This window comes from Alosa pseudoharengus, unplaced genomic scaffold (genome assembly GCF_046254945.1).
Source record: "Alosa pseudoharengus isolate Yale_2024_CS ecotype anadromous, Long Island Sound unplaced genomic scaffold, YU_APseudo_1.1 YU_APseudo_1.1_scf_4, whole genome shotgun sequence".
NCBI lineage: Eukaryota > Metazoa > Chordata > Actinopteri > Clupeiformes > Clupeidae > Alosa > Alosa pseudoharengus.
In genome coordinates, this window is record NW_027468774.1 from 31,085,050 (window position 1) to 31,106,187 (window position 21,138).

General features: G+C 44.9%; 1 protein-coding gene across 2 annotated transcripts in view; it reads right to left on the reverse strand.

Moving 5' to 3' along the window:
* The window catches only part of arhgap27l (Rho GTPase activating protein 27, like), a 38,662-nt gene extending 18,125 nt beyond the window's left edge, over nt 1-20,537 (reverse strand). The window contains exons 1-2 of one of the 2 annotated variants that reach the window (XM_076265868.1): nt 19,997-20,537; nt 9,370-10,433 (exon numbers count right to left, since the gene is read on the reverse strand). In XM_076265868.1, the coding sequence (XP_076121983.1) occupies nt 9,370-10,362 (993 nt within the window). In that variant the 5' untranslated portion in view covers nt 10,363-10,433; nt 19,997-20,537. The remainder of the gene's footprint in view (nt 1-9,369; nt 10,434-19,996) is intronic. The other variant, XM_076265869.1, reaches the window with a different exon arrangement.
* Nucleotides 20,538-21,138: the final 601 nt, after the last annotated feature.

Consider the following 21,138-nt stretch of genomic DNA (forward strand, 5'->3'; position numbering starts at 1 on the left):
ATTGTTGTTTTCGTTTGTGTCGCTGCACGTGAATTGTCCTCATGCTGAAAACGTGAGCATAGCCTACATGACATTAATCCCCAAGACAAGAAGAAAGCAAAGAATATATCTTTTTATTAAGGAAAATGACAAAAATAGTAACGCACAGTAACTTAGATAAGTAACTTTAATCTGATTACTGGTTGGTAAATAGTAGCGCGTTAGATTACTCGTTACTGAAAAAAGTGGTAAAAATAGACTAACGCGTTACTAAGTAACGCGTTACTGGCATCACTGAGTAGGCAACAACAGCTATTCCAATCAAAGATTCTAAAGCTCTTGAGAGCCCCTGTGATCGAAATAGAATGTACCCCATGTAAACAGACAATAATTTTTTTTCAATCGGAGTAGTTTAATCGGAATGACAAAAAACTGTCCAATGTAATCGTGGCTAGTATGTCAATAAGCGGAATTACAGAAAAGATCAAAGAAATTCTGTCTGCTGACTGAATACATTGCTGTTATCCAATGACTCAAGAGTAAAGCACATAAAATAACCAAGCAGTGCATTTTATAAAGTCCATTGCCACTTTTAAGATAAACCTGCCCTCTTGACAAACACTGAAGTGACAAACAGATTATCTTAACAAGCAGAATAACGTTTCAGCTTTGTACAATGTCAACCGGAATGTAACAACTGACTCTTAACATCCTGCTATGGTCAGCAACTTCAGTGACACTCAAAGTCTGACCCATGAACGGTTGCTTTACCTTGATGATCCGCAGGAGCGAGTCCAAGCGGGGCCTGAGGCTGAGAGACGCCTTGCGCAGCAGTTTGGGCACGGGCATCATGTCACAGGAGCAGCACACCCGCCAACTGACCAGCAGCTAACTGACCACCAGCAGACTGACAAAGCGAGGTGAGAATGTAGACTAAGACTAGGACAACTCAGCGCGTGGGAAGAGAAAGTAAAACACCCGTAGGAAGCTTGTGGCCCCACTTCCACATCAAACCAGACAACACGTCAGCCAGGGAGAAGAGGAAGAGCGGGGGGATTTCTGACCGAGCGCACCGCGGGCACTCTCTGCCTGACCACAACGTCTAGCACTCCTGAAGGAGAAAGTCTCACTAAAAGGGCATGAAGCTCATTATGAGAGAGGGAGAAGGAGAAAGAGAGAGAGAGAGAGAGAGAGAGAGAGACTAAAAGTTGCCTGCCACTTAACAGGCTCCTCAGGCATCAAAGCAGAGACTTATCAGGACTCCCCTGAGCACAGTACACAGACACACACACACACACACACACACACACACACACACACACACACACACACACACACTCTCACACACAGATATAACAGCATGCACACCTACAGAGACATTCACACACACATACATACACACATACATTCTCAAACCCACATGCACCTGAAGCACAAAATGAAGTACAAAGGTATGTGCAACCTCTCATGGGGGGGGTGGGGGGGGCACAAACACACACGCACAAGCACAAACACTGACACACCTACACACCAAAAAACATTCAATATCAATATGCCCACACACACACACACACACACACACACACACAACACGCCCATAGGCACACAGGGGAGTGTTTCTGACGCCATTACAGGGTGGGGGGGGGGGTTCACTCTCTATTATCCATTTCCTGTAGGAAAAGGATACTGGGCATTTGAATGTAAGCAAACTTTGCAATTGGGCTGTTTGTTTAGAACAGTGGGGGAACAACTGATTCAGCTGCAATAGCAAGAAACATGTAGAGACGCAGAATTATGCAAGCCAGACACACAGGCACAGAGGGTGCCTCATCACTCTCACGCATATACGGAGGCACACACAGCCATACACCCACACACACACTCTCCAAAATCCTCTGGGGGAAGCAGTCCTTTCACACTCACGACAACAAGTCCGTCTGTGTTGGTTCCCTTTTCGGGTAAGTCACACTAATGCAAGAACTCAAGGTCTGGAAAGACCCTTCTGTTTCTCGACTCTGTAAACAAGGGGCATCGACTCAGGACTCACAATGCTACACACAGTTCCAAAGGACTTCACGTGAGACGCCAGACCCTGGTCCAGATTGGATACAGACCTACTGATGTTCATGAGTAGATCTCGCTAATCTGAACAACCTTCGTGCTGATAAAGTTGATGCCTCATCACCTCCCATACTATGATTTGGTCTTCCAATATGGCTGCCCTGCCTTGCAAATTGTTGTGGTAAAACACAAGCACACACACACAAATATGCACACACACATGCACAAACACACCCATACCCACAGTGAACATGCTGACTATAGTGTGAAAGATGAGTCCTGATGAATTGGGTGTGTCACCACTGTGGCCTCCAGAGCACCTGGCTCTCCTGACTACAGGACATATTAGAGGGTGGGTGGGGTTGGGGGGGGGGCATATTCAGTTCCAGTGGCCTGTTCACAAACATTTAATACGTTCACTTTCATAAAAAAACTCATGAATAAAAAATACAAAATGAAAGAACAAAATACACTAACACACTAACACTTCTTAACATCCCCATTAAAACCACAGGTTTTAGTTGTCCCTGCCTCTGCTGAGTTAGTTTGGATGGCTCTGCACAAATGAAACAAGAGAGGACAGTTCAACAGAAAAAAAGTGGAAAACTCCCTTACCCTTTACCCCCCATGTTTTCGAATGCAGAAGCTGGAAGTGTGTAGTTTCAGAACAGAACACTAAAGGTAAGGAACCTCATGAGCATGTGTGAAATAGGACCTCTATGACTGTGAGCCACTAGTCTAATAAGTAATGAACACTCTATGTGTGCGAAGCATAGAGCATACTTGCTGATATTTACATAAATGCTCGTAGTTCAGAACACCGTCAAATTCAGCCATTAAGGCTTTTTGTTATTTTTCCAGCCATCAGACCTCCCAAACAGGCCTAGACATGCTAACCCACAGGCTAAAGTAAGAAGTGCACACTGCTACCTCCATACAAACTCCTGCGTAAATAGGGCAAAAGGAATACACCGAGTTAGAGTGAAAAATGTAAAACCATTAAGGATCCTCTGAATGCCAAATGATACTTAAGGGTTAGTAGAATCTATACGATGCTTTGCAGAAGCCAGTAAAGAAGATAAGATTTTTAAATGGCAAAAGCTACTTATTAAAGTGAAACCTTGAAGGGCTTTCTCCTGTATGCAGTAGAACCAATGAGGCACACTTTCTAGGGGTGTGCAGTGTGCAGTGAAGTGTGACAGCGCATCAATGATTCATGCATTCAGAAGGGGCTCTCGTGACATTCCTCTCCCTTGTAGTTTGACCCCAACAATCGTAATTGCAAACATATACTGTACACACAGTCCATTTATAGCTTGGAGTATCATGAGTTTGACATCATGATATCAATTATGGAAGATATGACTGGCTTATCGGGAGATTATACCTATAAGAGGGGGTAAATGTTGATGCTTATAGGAAATACAGAGAATTAAAGTAATGCTGTATGGAATCCTTCTTCTAAAGACGTGTCTGTGATTCTAATATACTACTGTCCAATTAAGATAAGAAAGAAGATAGGTTAGATTATTCACAGAACCATTGGAGTGGAGCAATTTTTAAATATATTTTGGGAGGCTTTTTTCCTCTGTCTATTCAGATAGAAAAGTGGGAGGAAGATATTTGGACCTGAATGTGGTATGGACACTGCAGCCGCTTGCCCCATAGCGCACACAACATCACCATGCACAATGTTATCTGGTACTAAACCCAGTAAATTAGAATCACATGGGAGACACAAGAACAGGGCTCCTTGATATGAAGAACAATCAGTTAAAAACAATAACATCAATAGGGGTTTTGTTTATACTCAAGGTCCACACAGGTTGGGGCAATACACATGTAGCCTACACACACACACACACACACACACACACACACACACACACACACACACACACATACCATCAGTAGAGAAAAAAACCCTACATACAACCATGTTACAGAAAGACAACTACGTGTACAAACACACACACACACACACACACAGGATAAAGGCAAACCACTATGTCACAAGGGTTCTCCAAAACAGTGTCTTCTCTCAGACATTATATCACTTATTCCACCAACCACAAATTCCAGATGATTGCAGTGCACCAATGTGTTTTGATCATTTCTGAAGGCTAATCATAGCGGAGTTGCAAAGGTCAACAAACAACAACTAGGCCATATGCACTCACTGCAGGTGATAAGAGTGGTGACAAGAGTCTAACATATCAAGCTGTTTATGGGTTCAACAAGAAATCACTGTGCAATCATTTTATGATTTACTGGCATTCCAACCTTGCTGATGCCATTTCCTCCAGTTTTTGTCCTCTTTATAGTCCATTGTGCTATGGTTTTGTTCAGATCCCTAATATGATCAACAACTATTCACTAATGTTATCAATCAGTTGAACAAGTGGCAACTGACCAAATGTCAAAGGAGGAGGTCAACGCCTTCCACTCACTTCTTTCATGTGATCTAACAAGTAGTGACGTTATTACAGCAAGTAATCCAAACATTAGTGATCAGCTTCTCAAAAAGACCAACAATTTACCACGGGGTAAAAGGGCACAACTCTTTTAAGTTAAGCGAATGCTTAAGCGATTACACTTTATACTGACTTGCCTAATCAAATCGTCACAACAGTCTGTGCGGTCAAATAGTTAAATGAAGCCACAACAATCGCCTACTATTCCTCACCTTATTTCGTTAGGTGTAGAGTCCACGACGAATGCGCGCGGCGGATCTCTTTTAAGTCAACCTTCTTCAGTCCTGTTCAGGCTCAATACAAAAAAAAAACGGGCCTGCCTGCCCCTGTAGGCTACATTCGCACCTAAAAGACTCCTTTACTCCTCTCCTTCACTACTAGTTCTCGACGCCGCAGGTATAGGCGGGTAGAGCAGGTGAGAGGGGTTCAGCTGCGAGTCCATGGGGAGTGGTTCTTCATTCCCGCTGGAGTTAACTCTTTCCTTCCCGCACCATCCTGTACACGTAGACTGTCAGTTTGCCTGTCATTCGGCATGCATTAATATTCTAAAATAGTTGGGTGGCTTTTGGACATGTATCGAGAATAGAAGGGCAGTGACAGTGTATTTTGTATCGTTTCATTTTCGGAAGAAGTGTTTATTTTTCTTTTTGCCACCGTCCACGAGTAAGATGATAAAAACCTTGGATTAGCCTATGGTAATTCTAAAATGTAGGCTGGGCCTATTTCTTTTTTGATGCACTCACCTGAGCATTCTGGGTGTGTGTCTACTCTACGCCATACGCCTGCCTGCGTGTATAGGATCTCGATCATTCGGGATTAAAGCACACGGGTGAAGCTTTGAATCCTACAGGAAAAGAGTTCCTCCTTTATTTGGTAAACACAAGAGCCGTGGCCCCGGGGCAGCCGGGCGGGTCTGTCCGCTCCTGACGAAAAGGAAACAGGAGCTGGGAGGACACGTCTACACGTTCAGATTGAGAGAATACAAGATAACAACCCCCAATGATAGATTGATTTACCACTGACTGAACCCAAACTTCAGAGACAAGTGACTTCACTGTCAGTTCTGCTAGCATTCACATACATTAAGATGAAGAAATTCGTAACAGGTAAATCTGCTCTCTTCAGTATCATGTGGTGTGAAGCACACAGCTTAAATAAGATTTAAAAAAAAAAAAAGGATATTAAGGTATAATGGAATAGCTCCATTATTCTCATTCATGTCTTTCAGTCTTACCACAAATCTGTCCCAGGCTAGCCTACTACACCAAGTATTTTGCTTTATTGGCTAAAACCTAGATTAACATCATCTTTTTTTTACAAACGAATATTGGGGTGCTATAGGCCTATGCATGTATTATTTTATGGTCTTACTAATCTGACACTGCCAAGCACTGGCAGACTTAGACAAACCATTCCACACTCTGTCAGGGATCTGATTCATTCACCTGCATCCTCCCTACAGAGCACTACCTGAAATCAATAGGAGACGTCCATGAAACGGGATCCTCACGCACGGTTAAAACAGTTGATGACTGTGACAGATATGAGCGTGACGACTCCAGGGGACAGACAATGCTTGTCTAACTTTAACTGGCTGCACAGAGGCAGGAGGACATGTAGTGAGAGTCTCCCCGTGCCTGAGGCTGTCTTTGAGCTGGCTTTGAATGACCATACGATAGAATGACGCAGCTGAATCATAAAGCAGACATTTGCGAATAATGTGATGTATGAAATACTGTGTCCCATTTCTTCATTTCTCTTTCGAGTGCTTTCAGGAATAATATGGCCATGGGATCATATCCTAACGGTTAAGTGTTTCACATGCTTGGTTTCACTTCACTCGAAAATCCAATAATTGTAATAACGGAGGTGTGCAGTATCAGAACTCTGACCTTAAAGGCATTGCTGGTGTCTTGCTGCATCTTATGTTAGATAAGTGAGGCCAGGCTAAATGAACATCCATATTTATTTTACAATTAAAAACTACCCAAACATAAAAAGCCAGGTGAAAAATAAAAGGGCTCAGAGATAAGTGTTTCACCTTGGAAATGATTCACCTTCTCCGTTGACCACGAACATAACAGAGACATGAAGCACAGGCTCACCTGTGCCAAAGAAACTCAGTCCACCTCTTAAAGAGAGCCTTTGAGCACATTTCTCCGTACTTACCCAACGCCGACTCATTTCCCATGACTAGCTCACCGTAATGTAAAATCCAAATGGTTCGGACCCCCGAGGCCCCAGAGCCGCACTGGTCCAGATGCTAAGCCAGTCACGGAGTATAACACCGCCCCTGAGATCGATCTCAGACCTGTTCTCTCATCTGCCAGTGCTCTGGCCTTATGAAAGCACTCAGCCTGCTGTCCTGCGTAGATGAGGCCAGCACTTCTGTAGGGGTCTACTGTCCAGTTTGTGTTCAGATCTATGAAGACGATACAGACCCCTCGGGAGTATGTGTGTGTTTTGGTCAGTTTTAGACATGAGTGCTAAACTGATTCCGTTTCAAAAGCCTCAAACCGAAATGTAGGTGTATTATACTTGTAATGTGGTAATGTGGGTACTGTGGAAGGATTATGTGTTAGTGGTTTAATGTAGAAAAAATGTTTGTTTTTTTAATTGGCCTAAGAGAGAACATGAAACTTGGCTTGAACCAAAGTATTTCCTGAAAGCAATGTTGTTATGGCTCATTAAATTCGCAAGGAAATTCACCTCACAGGCAAAGCCTTGTGTTTTGCACTGGCAAAATCCACATGCATGTTTTTCTCCAAAAACTCTGCATAATTCAGAAACTGGAATCCACCTCTGAATCTCATAGCAAACCCATAGGCATGCAGCACATATATGATGGGTCTCAGCACGTCTGGCTCTCCATGAAGTGTCAAGTAAACTTTGTGCACTCTCATTTTTAGACTCTAACTACACTTGATGGATCGCTTTGACTTCAGCTTAACATTCCTCATGTATTTTCTGTGGTGGAGCCAAACCCCTGTCACCTGGGCGAGCCTCTTCTTGAGGCCCTTGTGAAAAAACATTGTTTTTTTTTTCACAGTTCAGTCTCAAAGCATCATCTGGGGGATACTGAAACTCACAGTCCCTTACCTGCGGATTCCTCATAAACTGCTTCCTGCATGATTGTCTTCCAGCTTAAAGTCCTAGGCACAATGCATCTCTGTTTGAGCACTTTTGTTTTCAACAGTAGACAAAGCTCCATAATATTAGAACCCTCTGTGTTAAAGACTCAAGAACACATTCTTTAAAGAGAATAGGATTTTACAGTGTGGAGAATTAATGCACTGAGTACACATGCTGCCAGTATTATAAAACTGAACTTGCCATAATTGCATGGTAACAACAGTTTTGTTACATAGCATGTTGCAATATAACACTACTACGGTACTAGACGGTACAAGTGTTGGGTTTCAATGTCTCTCGTAGCACAGTTAACTTGGTGGGCTGTTGTATGGGTTCATGTGGCTTATTCTGCCCCTTCCATGAGTCTTACCCTCCACATCCTGTCTTTCACACCACAGTGGCACAGCTAACTCAACATGGCCACTGTTTCCTATTGTTCTAATGTTGAAAAGGATCTAGTGACTTGGATGTTTACGTCAGAAGTCAGCATCCATGGAACAAAAATGCCAGGCCAGAAACATTAAAGCTGTTTTCACTTGAGCTGTCAGAGTGCGAGCATCACTCTGTTTGTTTCATTTCATATTCAAAAGAAATCTTTTTTTTTTTTGTCATAAAAGGCTACACTGTGGCTGGGAACTGGAGGAGCCTGCACATACCCCAATAAAATGGGATGACACAGCAGGAATCTCTCTGCTTTTTTCCCCAGCCAACAGTCAACAGCCAACAATAGAGCTCATGGAGATGAGAGCAGCAGCGCCTCCCTGTGGTTGCTTTTGCAACTGGCCCAGTCCAGAACAACCTGTTGGTGTACGTCACCTCTGACTCATCCTGACTGTTTGTCTGGCGGTGAGGCGGGCAGGATATGCTACAGCCAGCCTACAGACTCTGCAGTTGAGGCAAAGAGACAAGGCCTCATAATCTCCAGGAAACCAAAACACCATGGGTAATATCACTAGGCCCGTCTGCAATACAGGGGTCTACCGAAAAAAACAAAACACAGCTGATAAACATGCTCATTCTGACGGTAAGCCTTAAACAAACAACAATTTCCCATTGCTTGAATTCCAACAGCAGATAATCAATTTCCCAGACAGACTTTGAGAAAAACTCTCTCTAGACCATCCTGTTAACGTACACAAAGTTGTCTTTGTACCAAGTAAAAGAAGAGGGGAAGAAATATGAGCAGAGACTCGTATTAAGGACTCTTTAGTACTCAGAGTTTGACGGAGATGCTGCTTAAGATCTTAAGATTGTTTTCAGACACTGAGACAGCCAAAAGAAGAACAAAGCGCATAAAGAGGATGCAGAAGAGACAAACATCCCCGTTCCTTTTTTTCTGGAGCCACCCAAAGCTCTCACTGTCACATTTCAGTTCTTCATGGTACAAGCCCTCATGTAAAAGGAGCTGTACAATTGACCTCATATATCACAGGTTTGGACACACGTACACAGGATACAATGCCTAAACTGTCTGAATTACTGATTTCCTCTCCACTTTTGAGGGTTATATTGTCTTTTGTTGGTGCACAATACACAAAAATCAAGCCGACATAACAAAAACAAAATCACTCTGAGATCATACCCCTGAAGTTCGGAATGTGCCGCTGAAGGCAGAGCATTCCACGGGAGAGACGTACATGCCAGAACATGAGTTTCCCAATTCTGTAGCGTAAACATTGATGTCCAGCGCAGTGACTGTGCACGGTAACTCTCCTGCACTCACCTTTGGTTGTCGCGGCACAGGCGAGACGTGGCAGTTGTGTGTGGAAGAAGATTCTGGCACGGCAGGAGCGGGAATCAGTGCCGGTGCAGTCTCTGTCACAGGTGACCTATCCAGGTTCAGGTCCAAGATCGACTCATAGATGTTCTCTGAGTCCGGCGAACGGTCTGGTTCCATGCTTGAGGCAGACTCTGAGTCCGGCTCCAGGGGCGAGGCCGGTTCCGGTGACTCCTCCCGCAACGGGGGGTCGCTAGCAATGTCTTTGATGATGGGGAGGTCCACAGGCTTCCCCTGGATGGGCCGGTGCACCGGGTCAACAGGGCTGAAGCTGGGCACCCTGGTCTTGTAGGATAGATCCTCCAGTGATGGAACAGAAGGAATCGCATGGGCAGGAGCCGTGCTGGACCCTCGCGATCCACCAAACAGAATGTTAGGGTTTAAACTGAGTCTTTTCTTCTGAGACGAGGAAGAGGAGGATGAAGAAGAGGAGAGCTCCTGAAGGCCACCACCTCCTCCCCCTCCCATGCCGCTGAGCATGGAGAAGGATTCTGCGTGTCCTCCTCTCTTGAACCCCGCCGGCGGATCGTGGATCTCCAGCGGATAGCCGAATGTGGACATGCGGTTCTCCGTCTTGCGGTAGCCACCGGGCGAGCGCAGGCGGATAGTCACCTCATCACCCCCCCTCTTCTCCTCGGCCAGGTCCAGCTGAGGGGGTTGTTTGTGCTCGGGGCTGGGCGGCGAGGTGACGGGGGCGAAGTCCAGCGGCGAGGGGAAGGAGTTGGGCAGCTCCCTGACATACTTGGCGGGGATGTAGAAGGGTTTGGAGCGCTCGTTGCGTCGCACATGCCACCAGTGGTCGTTGGTCTTGGCCAGGAGCATGTAGCGCTCGTTGGGCTTGATGGTCACCATGCAGCCATCACGGCCTTTGTACTCATACTCAAACTCCACCAGGACCAACCCCAGGCCACCTCCGCCACTGCCACTCAGTGTTGCCATTGTCACACCGGCCACCTCCTGAACGTCTGTGTCCCAGTGACAGGACTGCTCAAGACTTAACCCTGGCCCTCCTGTCAGAGAGAGAGAGAGAGAGAGAGAGATTTTAAAAACATTATAAAAGTTATCAAATCTAATAAAATTAAGTCAATCTACTGTACATGACCAATGGAACACAAGCCCCCCCTGGACATTGATGGAAATGAAATTATCTAACCACAACACTGCTATTCTTGTACCCATGAAAGATTTACACATGGCTATGGAGGAGAGAGAGAAAGAGGAACCAAAACCTGATTTCTTTTTTTTATTGTGTCTTGTCAAATCACGAGCCGACATGAAGACATCCTGACTCAGACACACCAGCATGTTTACAAGTTATTGAGTTTGCAGAGGAGGATGTATGTGAAATTCAAGAGAAAAGTGCTGCCGCAAGTTAACCACAGGAAACACCAACTGCAGTCAGTTTTTAGGACCGCGCAAAAAGTAGAAGAAAAAAATGTGGAGAAAAAAATATCAAAAAAGCTCAGCAAGCTATGCTAGTCAAACTTATTGTATTCCTTCTGTTTCTTGAAATAGTAATGTGTGAACATAATTTCACAAAGACCCCACATTCCCCGCACCTTCATTGAGTTATTTCGTAACATCTTGTCTAAACACAGGATCACTGAATAGATCTGACCCACGGCTACTGTCAACACACGCTGTTTAACTTCAAAGACTGCCAGGCCAGAATTTCAAAAGGTCTCAGAACAGTGTTATCCCATTGGCTGAAAACTCCCCTGCCATTTCCCAGATGGCAGTTAATTGTGCATGACTTATGACACTTATGTAAAAGTTTAATGACATCGTGTCATTGGCCATCTCTTTCTTTTCACATCTCTGGGACGCAACTTTGCACACTGGGTATACTTAAGCTTGATTAAAACTGGGGCACAGCTATGTGCAGCTATGATCTGTACACTAAAGATTAATCAAAGTTGAAGCACAGTGATGTGAACAGGCCATTGTTCATAATAACACTACTATACTTATAAATAATTACAACTGAAGCACAGTTATGGGAATATTATATGCACCTTGATGTTGTATGAACTAAATTGACTAAATACCCATCTAACTTAGTAGACACACATAATGAAGCCTCTTATATCCATACCATTATGCCATTATACAGCCAAGCCGGGGCAGCAGCCTTATGACCATAATATAATACATGAGCTGACAGACAGACTTCAATATGAGAGTGATGTTAAAGGATAAAAGCAGTAACAAGAAAAAAACAAACACGAAAATGATGGAAACAAACACTTATGTAAGTTTTCCTTGCGACAGACTATGCTGCACCATATGTTCACCAGTGTATGTTGCACAGGGCCCGTGATAAGAGGTGCTGAAATTTGCAAAGGAATTACTTTAGCCTAGTAGACCTGCAGATGCTTGCATAGATAAGCTTCACATCCCTCCTGGCCCAGAACTAGTGCATTCATCCAGTGATCCCGCTGATTCCCTTCCTGCATTTGATTATCATCTGTGACATGTTCAACATACATATGCACAATAATGCGATAATGTGATTCAGCTTTTAAGATTTCAGCACACCTCCTCAGGCCTCTGTGAAACGAAAACCTAAATCTCAAGCATTGATCCACCATAATAACTGGCTGCCCCCTGACAAAAGAATGTTGTTGAAGAGGCTTGTTTATCTTTCTAGGATACAGACATGGCAACACTCAACACATCAATTCAGAACACCTAGACTACTGACTTCCCATATTGTCTAGTATCATAATACAAACCCAAAATCAGAAAAAGTTGGGACCTTGTATAAAAGTCAAATAAAAAAAAGAATGTGATAATCTGCAAATCTCCTAAAACCCATATTTAGCAGCAAAAAGGACAGAGACATCATATAAAATGTTGAAAATGAAAATGTTGGCTATTTCATGGAAAATATATGTTAATTTTGAATTTGATGCCAGCAACATGTTTCAGAAAAATGTTGGGACGGGGACATGTTTACCACTGTGAGTTTTGAGAATGAAATGTTATATGAATGCCTGATAAAGGATTTCAGTTAGGAGTATTCTTAATCATGTTTTTCATTCCATGGTGCACCTAATTTGACAGATCTGGACTGTAGACAGGCCATTTTAGCACCTGGACTTTGGCATTGTTTTCCTGAAATATTCAAGGTCTTCCCTGGAAAAGACATTGCCAGGATGACACTATATGTTGCTCAAAACCTGTATACATCATTCAGAATTGATTGTGCCTTGCCAGATGTGCAAAATGCCCATGCTGTAGGCACTAATGCACATCCACACCGTCATGGATAGATCAGATACTTGGATAGGGCCTCTCCTCTTTAGCCCAGATGAGTCTATGATGGACAGTTTACAGATTTATGTACAAAACATTTATGCTATGGAAGCTTAAGTGACATGTCCCATAATGAATACCTTACAATTATGAACATGCAAAAACATCATTAGAACTTGACACCTGAGTACATAAGTGTTTGCCTCTACAGCTTAGGAAAAATGTTAATCTGTGTCCATGCACAGATATGAGTGTGGCATCAAACTTTTGTTTGTGACAGTCAAATGCTTTGGCAAACACCCACCTTCCCCCAGCAGTCAAGCCCCTTCCCTTTATTATTTTTTTAGAACTTAATGACGGTCTGATGGCTGATTTGCGAGACAAAGGGTTTTGTGGTATCACACCAGTAGGCTTCCACACACGCACAACGCAGACGTTCCTGCTCGACAGGAAGCTGTGAGTGCACAACATGTCTGGCTGCTCACTGTCACATTTCACAATGCACTGGGATAACCCAGAAAAAAGTGGTGAAAGGAAGTCAGAGAGCACTTAAAGGTGCTCTAAGCGATGCTGGGTAACGTCACTTCTGTTGACTTTCAAACAAAACAGAGCGCTAGCTCGCTACTTCCTCCCCTTCCCTCCCGTGCTGCTCCCGTGCAATTGAAACTCTCCTAAACACGCATCTCGTCTGTGATTTGCTGGAACAGTTTGTTATATTTTTATGGGCTAGGTTTGCCCAGGTTGTTTTTGTTGCCATTTTTGGAGCCTGGGCTGTCCACAGAGATTGTGTTTTTTTACAGTGTATTCAGGACACAGACACCTAGCGGATGGTTAGGTGATGTTTGCAGTAAGTGACATAAAATGTTTTAGCCTAAAAAACGTGTGGCATCGCTTAGAACACCTTTAAAGAGAGAAGGAGAAGTGGAACGATGGAGAGGAGAGGGAAACCAGAGATGAGGAGGAGAGGATTTGAGAGGAGAGGAGAGAGGGACAGAGATGAAGAGGAGAGGGGAGACAGAGATAAAGAGGAGATAGGAGAGGAGAGGAGAGGAGAGAGGGACAGAGATGAAGAGGAGAGGAGCGGAGAGGAGAGGGGGACAGAGATGAAGAGGAGAGGAGAGGGGGACAGAGATGAAGAGGAGAGGGGAGAAGAGGAGAGGAGAGAGGGACAGAGATGAAGAGGAGAGGAGAGAAGAGGAGATGAGAGGAGAGAGGGACAGAGATGAAGAGGAGAGGAGAGGAGAGGGACAGAGATGAAGAGGAGAGGAGAGGAGAGAAGAGGAGATGAGAGGAGAGAGGGACAGAGATGAAGAGGAGAGGGAAGACAGAGATGAAGAGGAGAGGAGAGGAGAGGAGAGGGCAGACAGATAAAGAGGAGAGGAAGATTGGTTTGCTTATCTTGTTGTTCAAGGGACTAGAGTGTTTCACTGTCTGCTGAGTCAGATTGAGCAAAGGAGGCCTCATACTTGGCATCATACATACACAGACACAGACACACACCCACACACACGTGTGCGCGTGCACGCACGCACATGCTATGCGTGGACACAAATGCATTCGCATACACATACACACACACACACACTGACCCACACACACACGAACGCAGACACACACAAATGCACGCACACATTCACGCTATGCAAAAACACAAATGTATGAATAAACAAACACACTTGCTCACACACACACACACACATACACACACACACACACTCACAAACACACAAACTGTACATACTGACCCACACACACAGACGCACGTACACACGAACGCACGCACACACACACACACACACACACACCTGACACCTCTGTTACACTTGCCCTTTTCACCCCCGGCCAGGCTTTGCCTTGCATTCTCAAAACATCCGGTGCACACGGACTGTTTGAGGAAATTAAAGCTGGTCCCACCATTCATCTCACACTGCCCTCCCACACTCCACCCTACCCGCACCCAAAGGGCTGTCTTCAATCTAGCCTCTTTCATCACAGATCACAGAGCAGCACCACCACCACACGTCCTGTACCAGTGCCAAGTGGGAAACCACACTCGAGCCAGTACGAGGGGAACAGCAGTGTGGCTCAGCTCCGCTGAAGACTGAATGGCAGGCATGATTGGGAAACAGCATACAGCCCCTGAGCTCCAGGAGTCACTCGGAGGTGAGGTAAAAAATACCTATATGCATTGTATTGTATAGGTGAGACATCAACATTATGAATATAGATACTTGCAGTACACACCAGGGGCGGAATAGGACACTAAATATTGAACAGGAGATTTCAAGCTCCTGTGGCCCCCTCCTGACGTGGGGTGGGGGTGTTGATGAGAGTGTGACCCAACTTGGCCTGAATCCTATTTTAGGGGGAGAACCTGGGGCTAGTTTAAACATGTTGTGGCTGCTAATTTAAAATCTTTAGTAGTCTACTCTGTACCCATCTCATACTTGCATGTCAGGTCATCATAGTTGGTACCACATGTTATTACTAAGGCAGTTGGGAGGGGCTGTGGGGAGTGAGAGTGAGGGGCTACGATCGCACCGTTCAGGCTGCTGGAGAGTGTAGCAAAGAACAAAGAACAAACAGTGATATCAAAACGCCTCAAAGCGTTACCAGCCAACCGGGAATTCTCCTGATTACCACTCCACTATTGCTACACATATACACATGCAACAATATAGACCTATCAACTAAAACCAAACAACAGTTAAACTTAAAGGTTGTATCAGCGATAGCGGGGATATGTCACTTCTGTTGATGTTCAAACAAAACAGAGAGATAGCTCGCTACTCCCTCCCCCTCCCTCCCGTGCAATTAAAACTCTCCTAAACGCGCATCTTGTCGGTTATTGGTTGAAACACTTTGTTTTGCCTTTGAGTGGGTTGCCAACCCTTGTTGATAGCAATTGTTTTTGTGTACAGATCTCAGAGCCTAGGCTGCCTACAGAGATGTGTTTATTTGACGGCCTACTTATGGGGCAGACAGCTAGCGGATTGTTTAGGAAGATTAAATGAATGTGATCATTTATGTAGTTCAGAGTGAATTGAATCCATAAATGGCTGACTTGGGCAATCTCCATGCTATTCTAGGTTTTCTAACCACAAGCCAATGTATATTGTTGTTTACTACTGTGGATGTTCATGTGAGTACTCTGATGACTGATCAGTCTGATCAATAGCAGATTTCATTCAGGCATCTCTTTGTTTAAACAACTGTGTTAAAATACCATCACTTTGCCAAACATGCTAAGAGAGACAGAGAATGTGTCTTATGTTACGTTTGCACTTCTAGCCTGTCTCGTCAAACCTGATTTGAACTGTTACATAACCTGTGCCTGTAGCAATTAATTTAAGACAGCTATGGAGAACTGAATGAGGAGACATGTGGAATGCAGGTTAAAAAAAGACACTTAACCTTGGACATGCAGACAAAGAGAGAGAGAGAGAGAGAGAGAGAGAGAGAGAATACAAATACCTATAGTATTGTCTATAGATCCCATAGGCTACTCCTTTCTTGTAGCTATATTTTTAAATATTTGTATATTTATTTATTTGTTTTCTTAGTAGTCTTCATTTTCAGTACATGTATGGTAATGCCATTATTCATTGAGCACTGCATAGCTCTGCTATCATAGATCCATCCTGTTCATGTCAACAAAATATACTTGAATTTGAAAGAAACAGACAGGCCTAACTGACTAAGATTGACCGACACAGGGAAAGAAAGAATGAACCAGGAAACGAGACAATAAATACTCTCATAGGAAGGCATTCTGAAGGCAAAGCCTTCTATTCTCTTCTGCCTCCATAGAGACTTGTGGCTTCTCTCTTTCTCTCTCTTCTGGGTTCGAGTGTAAAACCCTGAGAGCACTTCGTGTGTGAGGGAGGGCAATGGCGTTTCTTAAAAATAGACGCATAAACACATCCATGTGTTGTTTTCCTCCTGCTCGGGCCAAAAGGACAGATAGCTCTGGACCCTCCAGACCTGCCCTCTAACTGAGCAGCACTGAGAAAAAAAGACACCGCGCTGTGGCTTCCATGACCTGCCTTAACACGTCTGAACACAGTGAGTTAGTACAAGTCAAAGAGAGAGGGAGAGAGAGAGAGAGAGAGAGAGAGAGAGAGTGAGAACGATGAATGTGGAGGACATGACTGATGTTCTCAGGAAAAGAGGGGGAAAGGGAGTCGACTTCGGAGAGCAATCAGATCAGTCCATGCTGGAATCAGCACAGCAGAGGGAGGTGACAGCTGCGTGGATCGGCCACTCCGGTCCCACCCCGCGCGGCCGCGCAGTGGGGGGAGGAGAACGACTCAGAGGAGCAGCCATCCTGTGGTTTACCAGGGGAGCAGCGTGGAAAACCAGAGGGAGTGCCCAAAAGGCTAAAGCCACTCACACACACAAACACACAAACACACACACACACACACACACACACATAAACACGCACATACATGTACACAAAGAAAAGCCAATACACATAGACACATAGTATTTATAGATGTACAGACACACAAACGCAATGAGACACACTCACACATAGTATTTTTGGCTGAACACAGACACACATAGAGAGAGAGAGAGAGAGAGAGAGAGAGAGAGAGAGAGAGGACATTCAGTGCTGATAGGCTTCGAGTCTGGGTAGGCCTTCATGTTAAGCAGCTGAGCCGCCTGGGTGTAAATGACGTTTGGGACTTTGTGTGAGTTTAATTTGCCTCTCCCATTTGCTAAGGCCAGTGGGGAGCAGCAACCTGTTCGACAACAGTCACAAGCTTTTGGGTTTCAACTTTGGAAACTAAACAAAACAAGAAAAACACTCTCTCTCTCTCTCTCTCTCTCTCTCTCTCTATTGCTCTCTCTCTCTCTATCTCTCTCTCTCTCTGACACACGCAAACACAGGAAAAAAAACAACACAAGAATGACAGACATGCCGCCTCAAGCAGTGATTCATCGTGTTGGAGCAAGTCAGTCCTAAAAAGAAGAAGGAGGAGAAGAAAAAAGAAAAAACCCTCTGTGGTATCTGTGCAGGCGAGTGTATAGAGGGGCTGGTGTCTCTGTGTTTGTGTGTGTGTATCTGTGTGTGTGTGGGGTGGGGTGGGGGGGGCACCCTGTGGCTGCAAACGGTTGGAATCACCGAGAACAATTGGAGGAGGCCGTTCCCATTCAGTCCCTGTTTAAACACGGAAACCTCTCTCTTTCCTCTCGCCCCAGATCCAGATCCCTCTGACCTCGCTTTGCTGCCCTGCTTCCTGGCCAGGATGTCCAGGCAGGGGCAGAAAAAAAAGAAAACCCCACCGCACATGCTCTCTTGCCCCTACCATGGAGCTGCTAGCAAGAAGAGGCTGCCCTTGGCACCAGCTGCATGACTCCACCCCCCCCCCCTCGCCCCCCAGACCTGTTCCCACCTGGTTCCAAATATAACTGAGCATTAGCCGTTCTAAACTCTCAGGTTGCGTTCTGATGGCAAGTGGTACCTACTATGTATTCCTTACTTGCTTACCCACCGCACAGGGTATAGAATTCACAGGGAACTTGATCACTCACGTACATTAACATGGTTGAACACCCTGTGCAGTCCATTTCGTAGTGAACTACTATGAGGTGATCTGAACATGGCCTAATGTCAGGCTGTGGGCCACTGAAAGGGTTAGTCAGTGAAGTAGGCTAACATTCTAGATTCTGGAGCAGTTCTGGAAGTTGAGGTTTGTTTTTAGAATGTTCTGAGTTGGTTGGCCACTGTCGATCTTGTTATTTGGGGTTGGAGCCTGGGCTGAGTAGTGAAGACTAGGGAGGCCTGGATCACCTCAGACCTGGGTTAGGGGGTTGATGCTTGCCACCTTCCCAACTGAGAGACAGTGAGAGAGTGAGAGAAAGAGAGAGAGAGAGAAAGAGGGGGAGAGAGATGAGAGAAAGAAAGTCAGAAAGATAGGAAGGAGAGAGAGGAAGATCAGGAGTGGGAGACCTTTTTGGAATGCGGGCCGGATGAGTTGGACCAGGCCAGAAGAGTTTGACGTCGCAGCTCTCTCTCCTCCCCACACACCCACCTCAACCCGACTGCCTCAGGAATGTACGCTGCATTCGTTCCTTTATTCGCTCCTACACTTTTTCTCTCTCTCTCTTTCTCTGATTCCCTCTTTCTCAGGCATTGCAATTTACAACATGATTCTGCAAACATAAAAGCTTCTGAAGGAAAAGTATTGTGTTGCTGTTTACACTCGTTACGCTGTTTATGAATGATAAATTGTAAAGTTAAATGTTAAAGTCAATTATCTTGCTGTATTACAACCATTAATTTGGCTGATCCTGCACCCCCCTCTTTTAATAAAACCTCTCACACAATGTTTGAATGATGTCAACACCTCTCTGATTTGAGGTCAGATTCTCTTCCTTCCTCTCCAATAATGGCCCATACTGATCCAGAGCCAGGAAACCAGATACTCCATAGCAGCATGTGAGACAACACTGGCCTCTCTCTTTCTGGGTCTTTCTGTCTGTCTGTCTGTCTGTCTGTCTGTCTGTCTCTCTCTCACACACAGAGACAGACAAGAGACACACAGCTGAGCATGAAAGGGAGAAGGTGTCAATGAAAAACAAATTCACTCATCATTACCAATTCTACAGCACTACCTGTGAGTTCTGGTGTGTGGCAGCCCCATGGCTCCAGATGTTATGAATGAGAAAATGGGAGAACACAAACCCCCTACGCCTACCCCCATAGAGGACCTCTGAGTTCATGCAGGTGGTATTCCCATTTAGGCTTGCAAGCAGCCTCAGACTTTCAGTCAGTTTTTCAAACTGAGGGAGAGAGAGAGAGTGCGGCTAAAAGAGCTCCACAGCTTGCGCATGAGGGTCTGTGTGAATAACAGCATTGAACTTTCACCACCATGCACTCGCTCGCTGAGGTGCTTGTAAAAATGGAACCACAATAGAAAGCCCTGCAGGAGCTGAGCCAAGCCCTAGTCCCGAGTTACTCCCTTCCAAAACATTGCAGTCGGTCTCCAGTGATCAAACTTTACCATAGAACAAACAAGTCTACTCTCCCACGGAACACGGCATATGTATCATTGGGAAAACTCCCTCTGTTTCTCATCTCTTTCACAAAATGAATAAAAAAACACTAAGAAAGAAATTTGTAGGGAAAGTTTTCAACTAAATACAAATAAAAGTATTTTCCCCAAAGAGCCACAACACACATCTCAACGAGGAAACAAGTTTAAAGAAAAGCTCAATCTCCACAGAATGGAATGGAGACACTCCCTCCTGAGAGTAACTAGCGCTGAAGCAAGCAGGGTGTCATAAATCTGGGCATGTTGCTTACCTGAGTAGAGGAGAGACCTGCGGCACCATCTTCCACTTCTATACCTCCGAGCACTTCTCCTTCAGCAAACTCCCAGCACTCGCTACTGACAGGTTCCTCTGGGTCCTCCCGCTTTTCTTTTCCCCCTTCTTTTTTTCTCCACCCCCCCTTTCTTTTTTCTTTTCTTCTGTTCTCTTTCTGATCTCTTCCCTCGCCCACTTACTCACTCACTCACTCCCCTCCCTCACTTTGACCACTGGCTGCCCTCCTCCTTCTCCTTCTTGTTCTCCTCCTCCTGCCTTTCTCTCTCTTTCTCTCTCTCTCTTTCTCTCCCCCCTGTCCACCTGGAGCTCAGATCCTCAGCTCAAGCAGCGCTGACTGGAGACTTGTGTGTGACTGGAGAGATTGAGTGAGGGAGAAAGTGTGCGTGTGCGTCTGAGTGAGTGTGTGAGCGAGTGAGCGAGCATGCATGAGATTGTGTGTGTGAGAGAGCGCAGGAACATGAGTGAGTGTGTGTGTGTGTGTGTGTGTGTGTGTGTGTGTGAGAGAGAGTGTGCGAGTCTTTGTGCCGGTTTCAGCTTGCTTGCCTTCTCTGTCTGCACTCGTTTCCTGTTCTAGCGCACACACACCATGGCTTCAGAGGAGTGCAGGCTTGAGCAACAGGAAGACAGAGAGAGAAAAAACACAGAGAGAGAGAGATAGAGAGAGGGGTAAAGGAGAAAAGAAAAAAGAGATGTGGAGAGAGACAAATGCTAAAATAGTTACTTAGTGAAACAGAGTGAGAGAGAAAAACTATGGAATACAGCAGGAGAGGGGGGATCTCCAGGACGTGGACAGATCAAATTAAACATTAACTTCAAGGTATGTAGAGAAGTGACTCAGGCAATGTGCAATGTGAACATACACAGACAGATGAATCCGGGTAGAGTTAAACAGAGTAATAAAGTCACACTAAAAGTCATGTTTGTCAGTACAGCACAAGTACAACATATGGGGTGTTAAGATGGCAACACCCTGTTCAACACACCTTTCACCTGATACCAGCAGGTATGTGATTGAGTAAACACCAAGCCATTTACAGGGCCAGCAAAACAATGCACAGCACTTAACCTTGCCTAAGCACAAAGACAAAAGACTTTTCTCTCATCAAGCGTCAGAAAGAC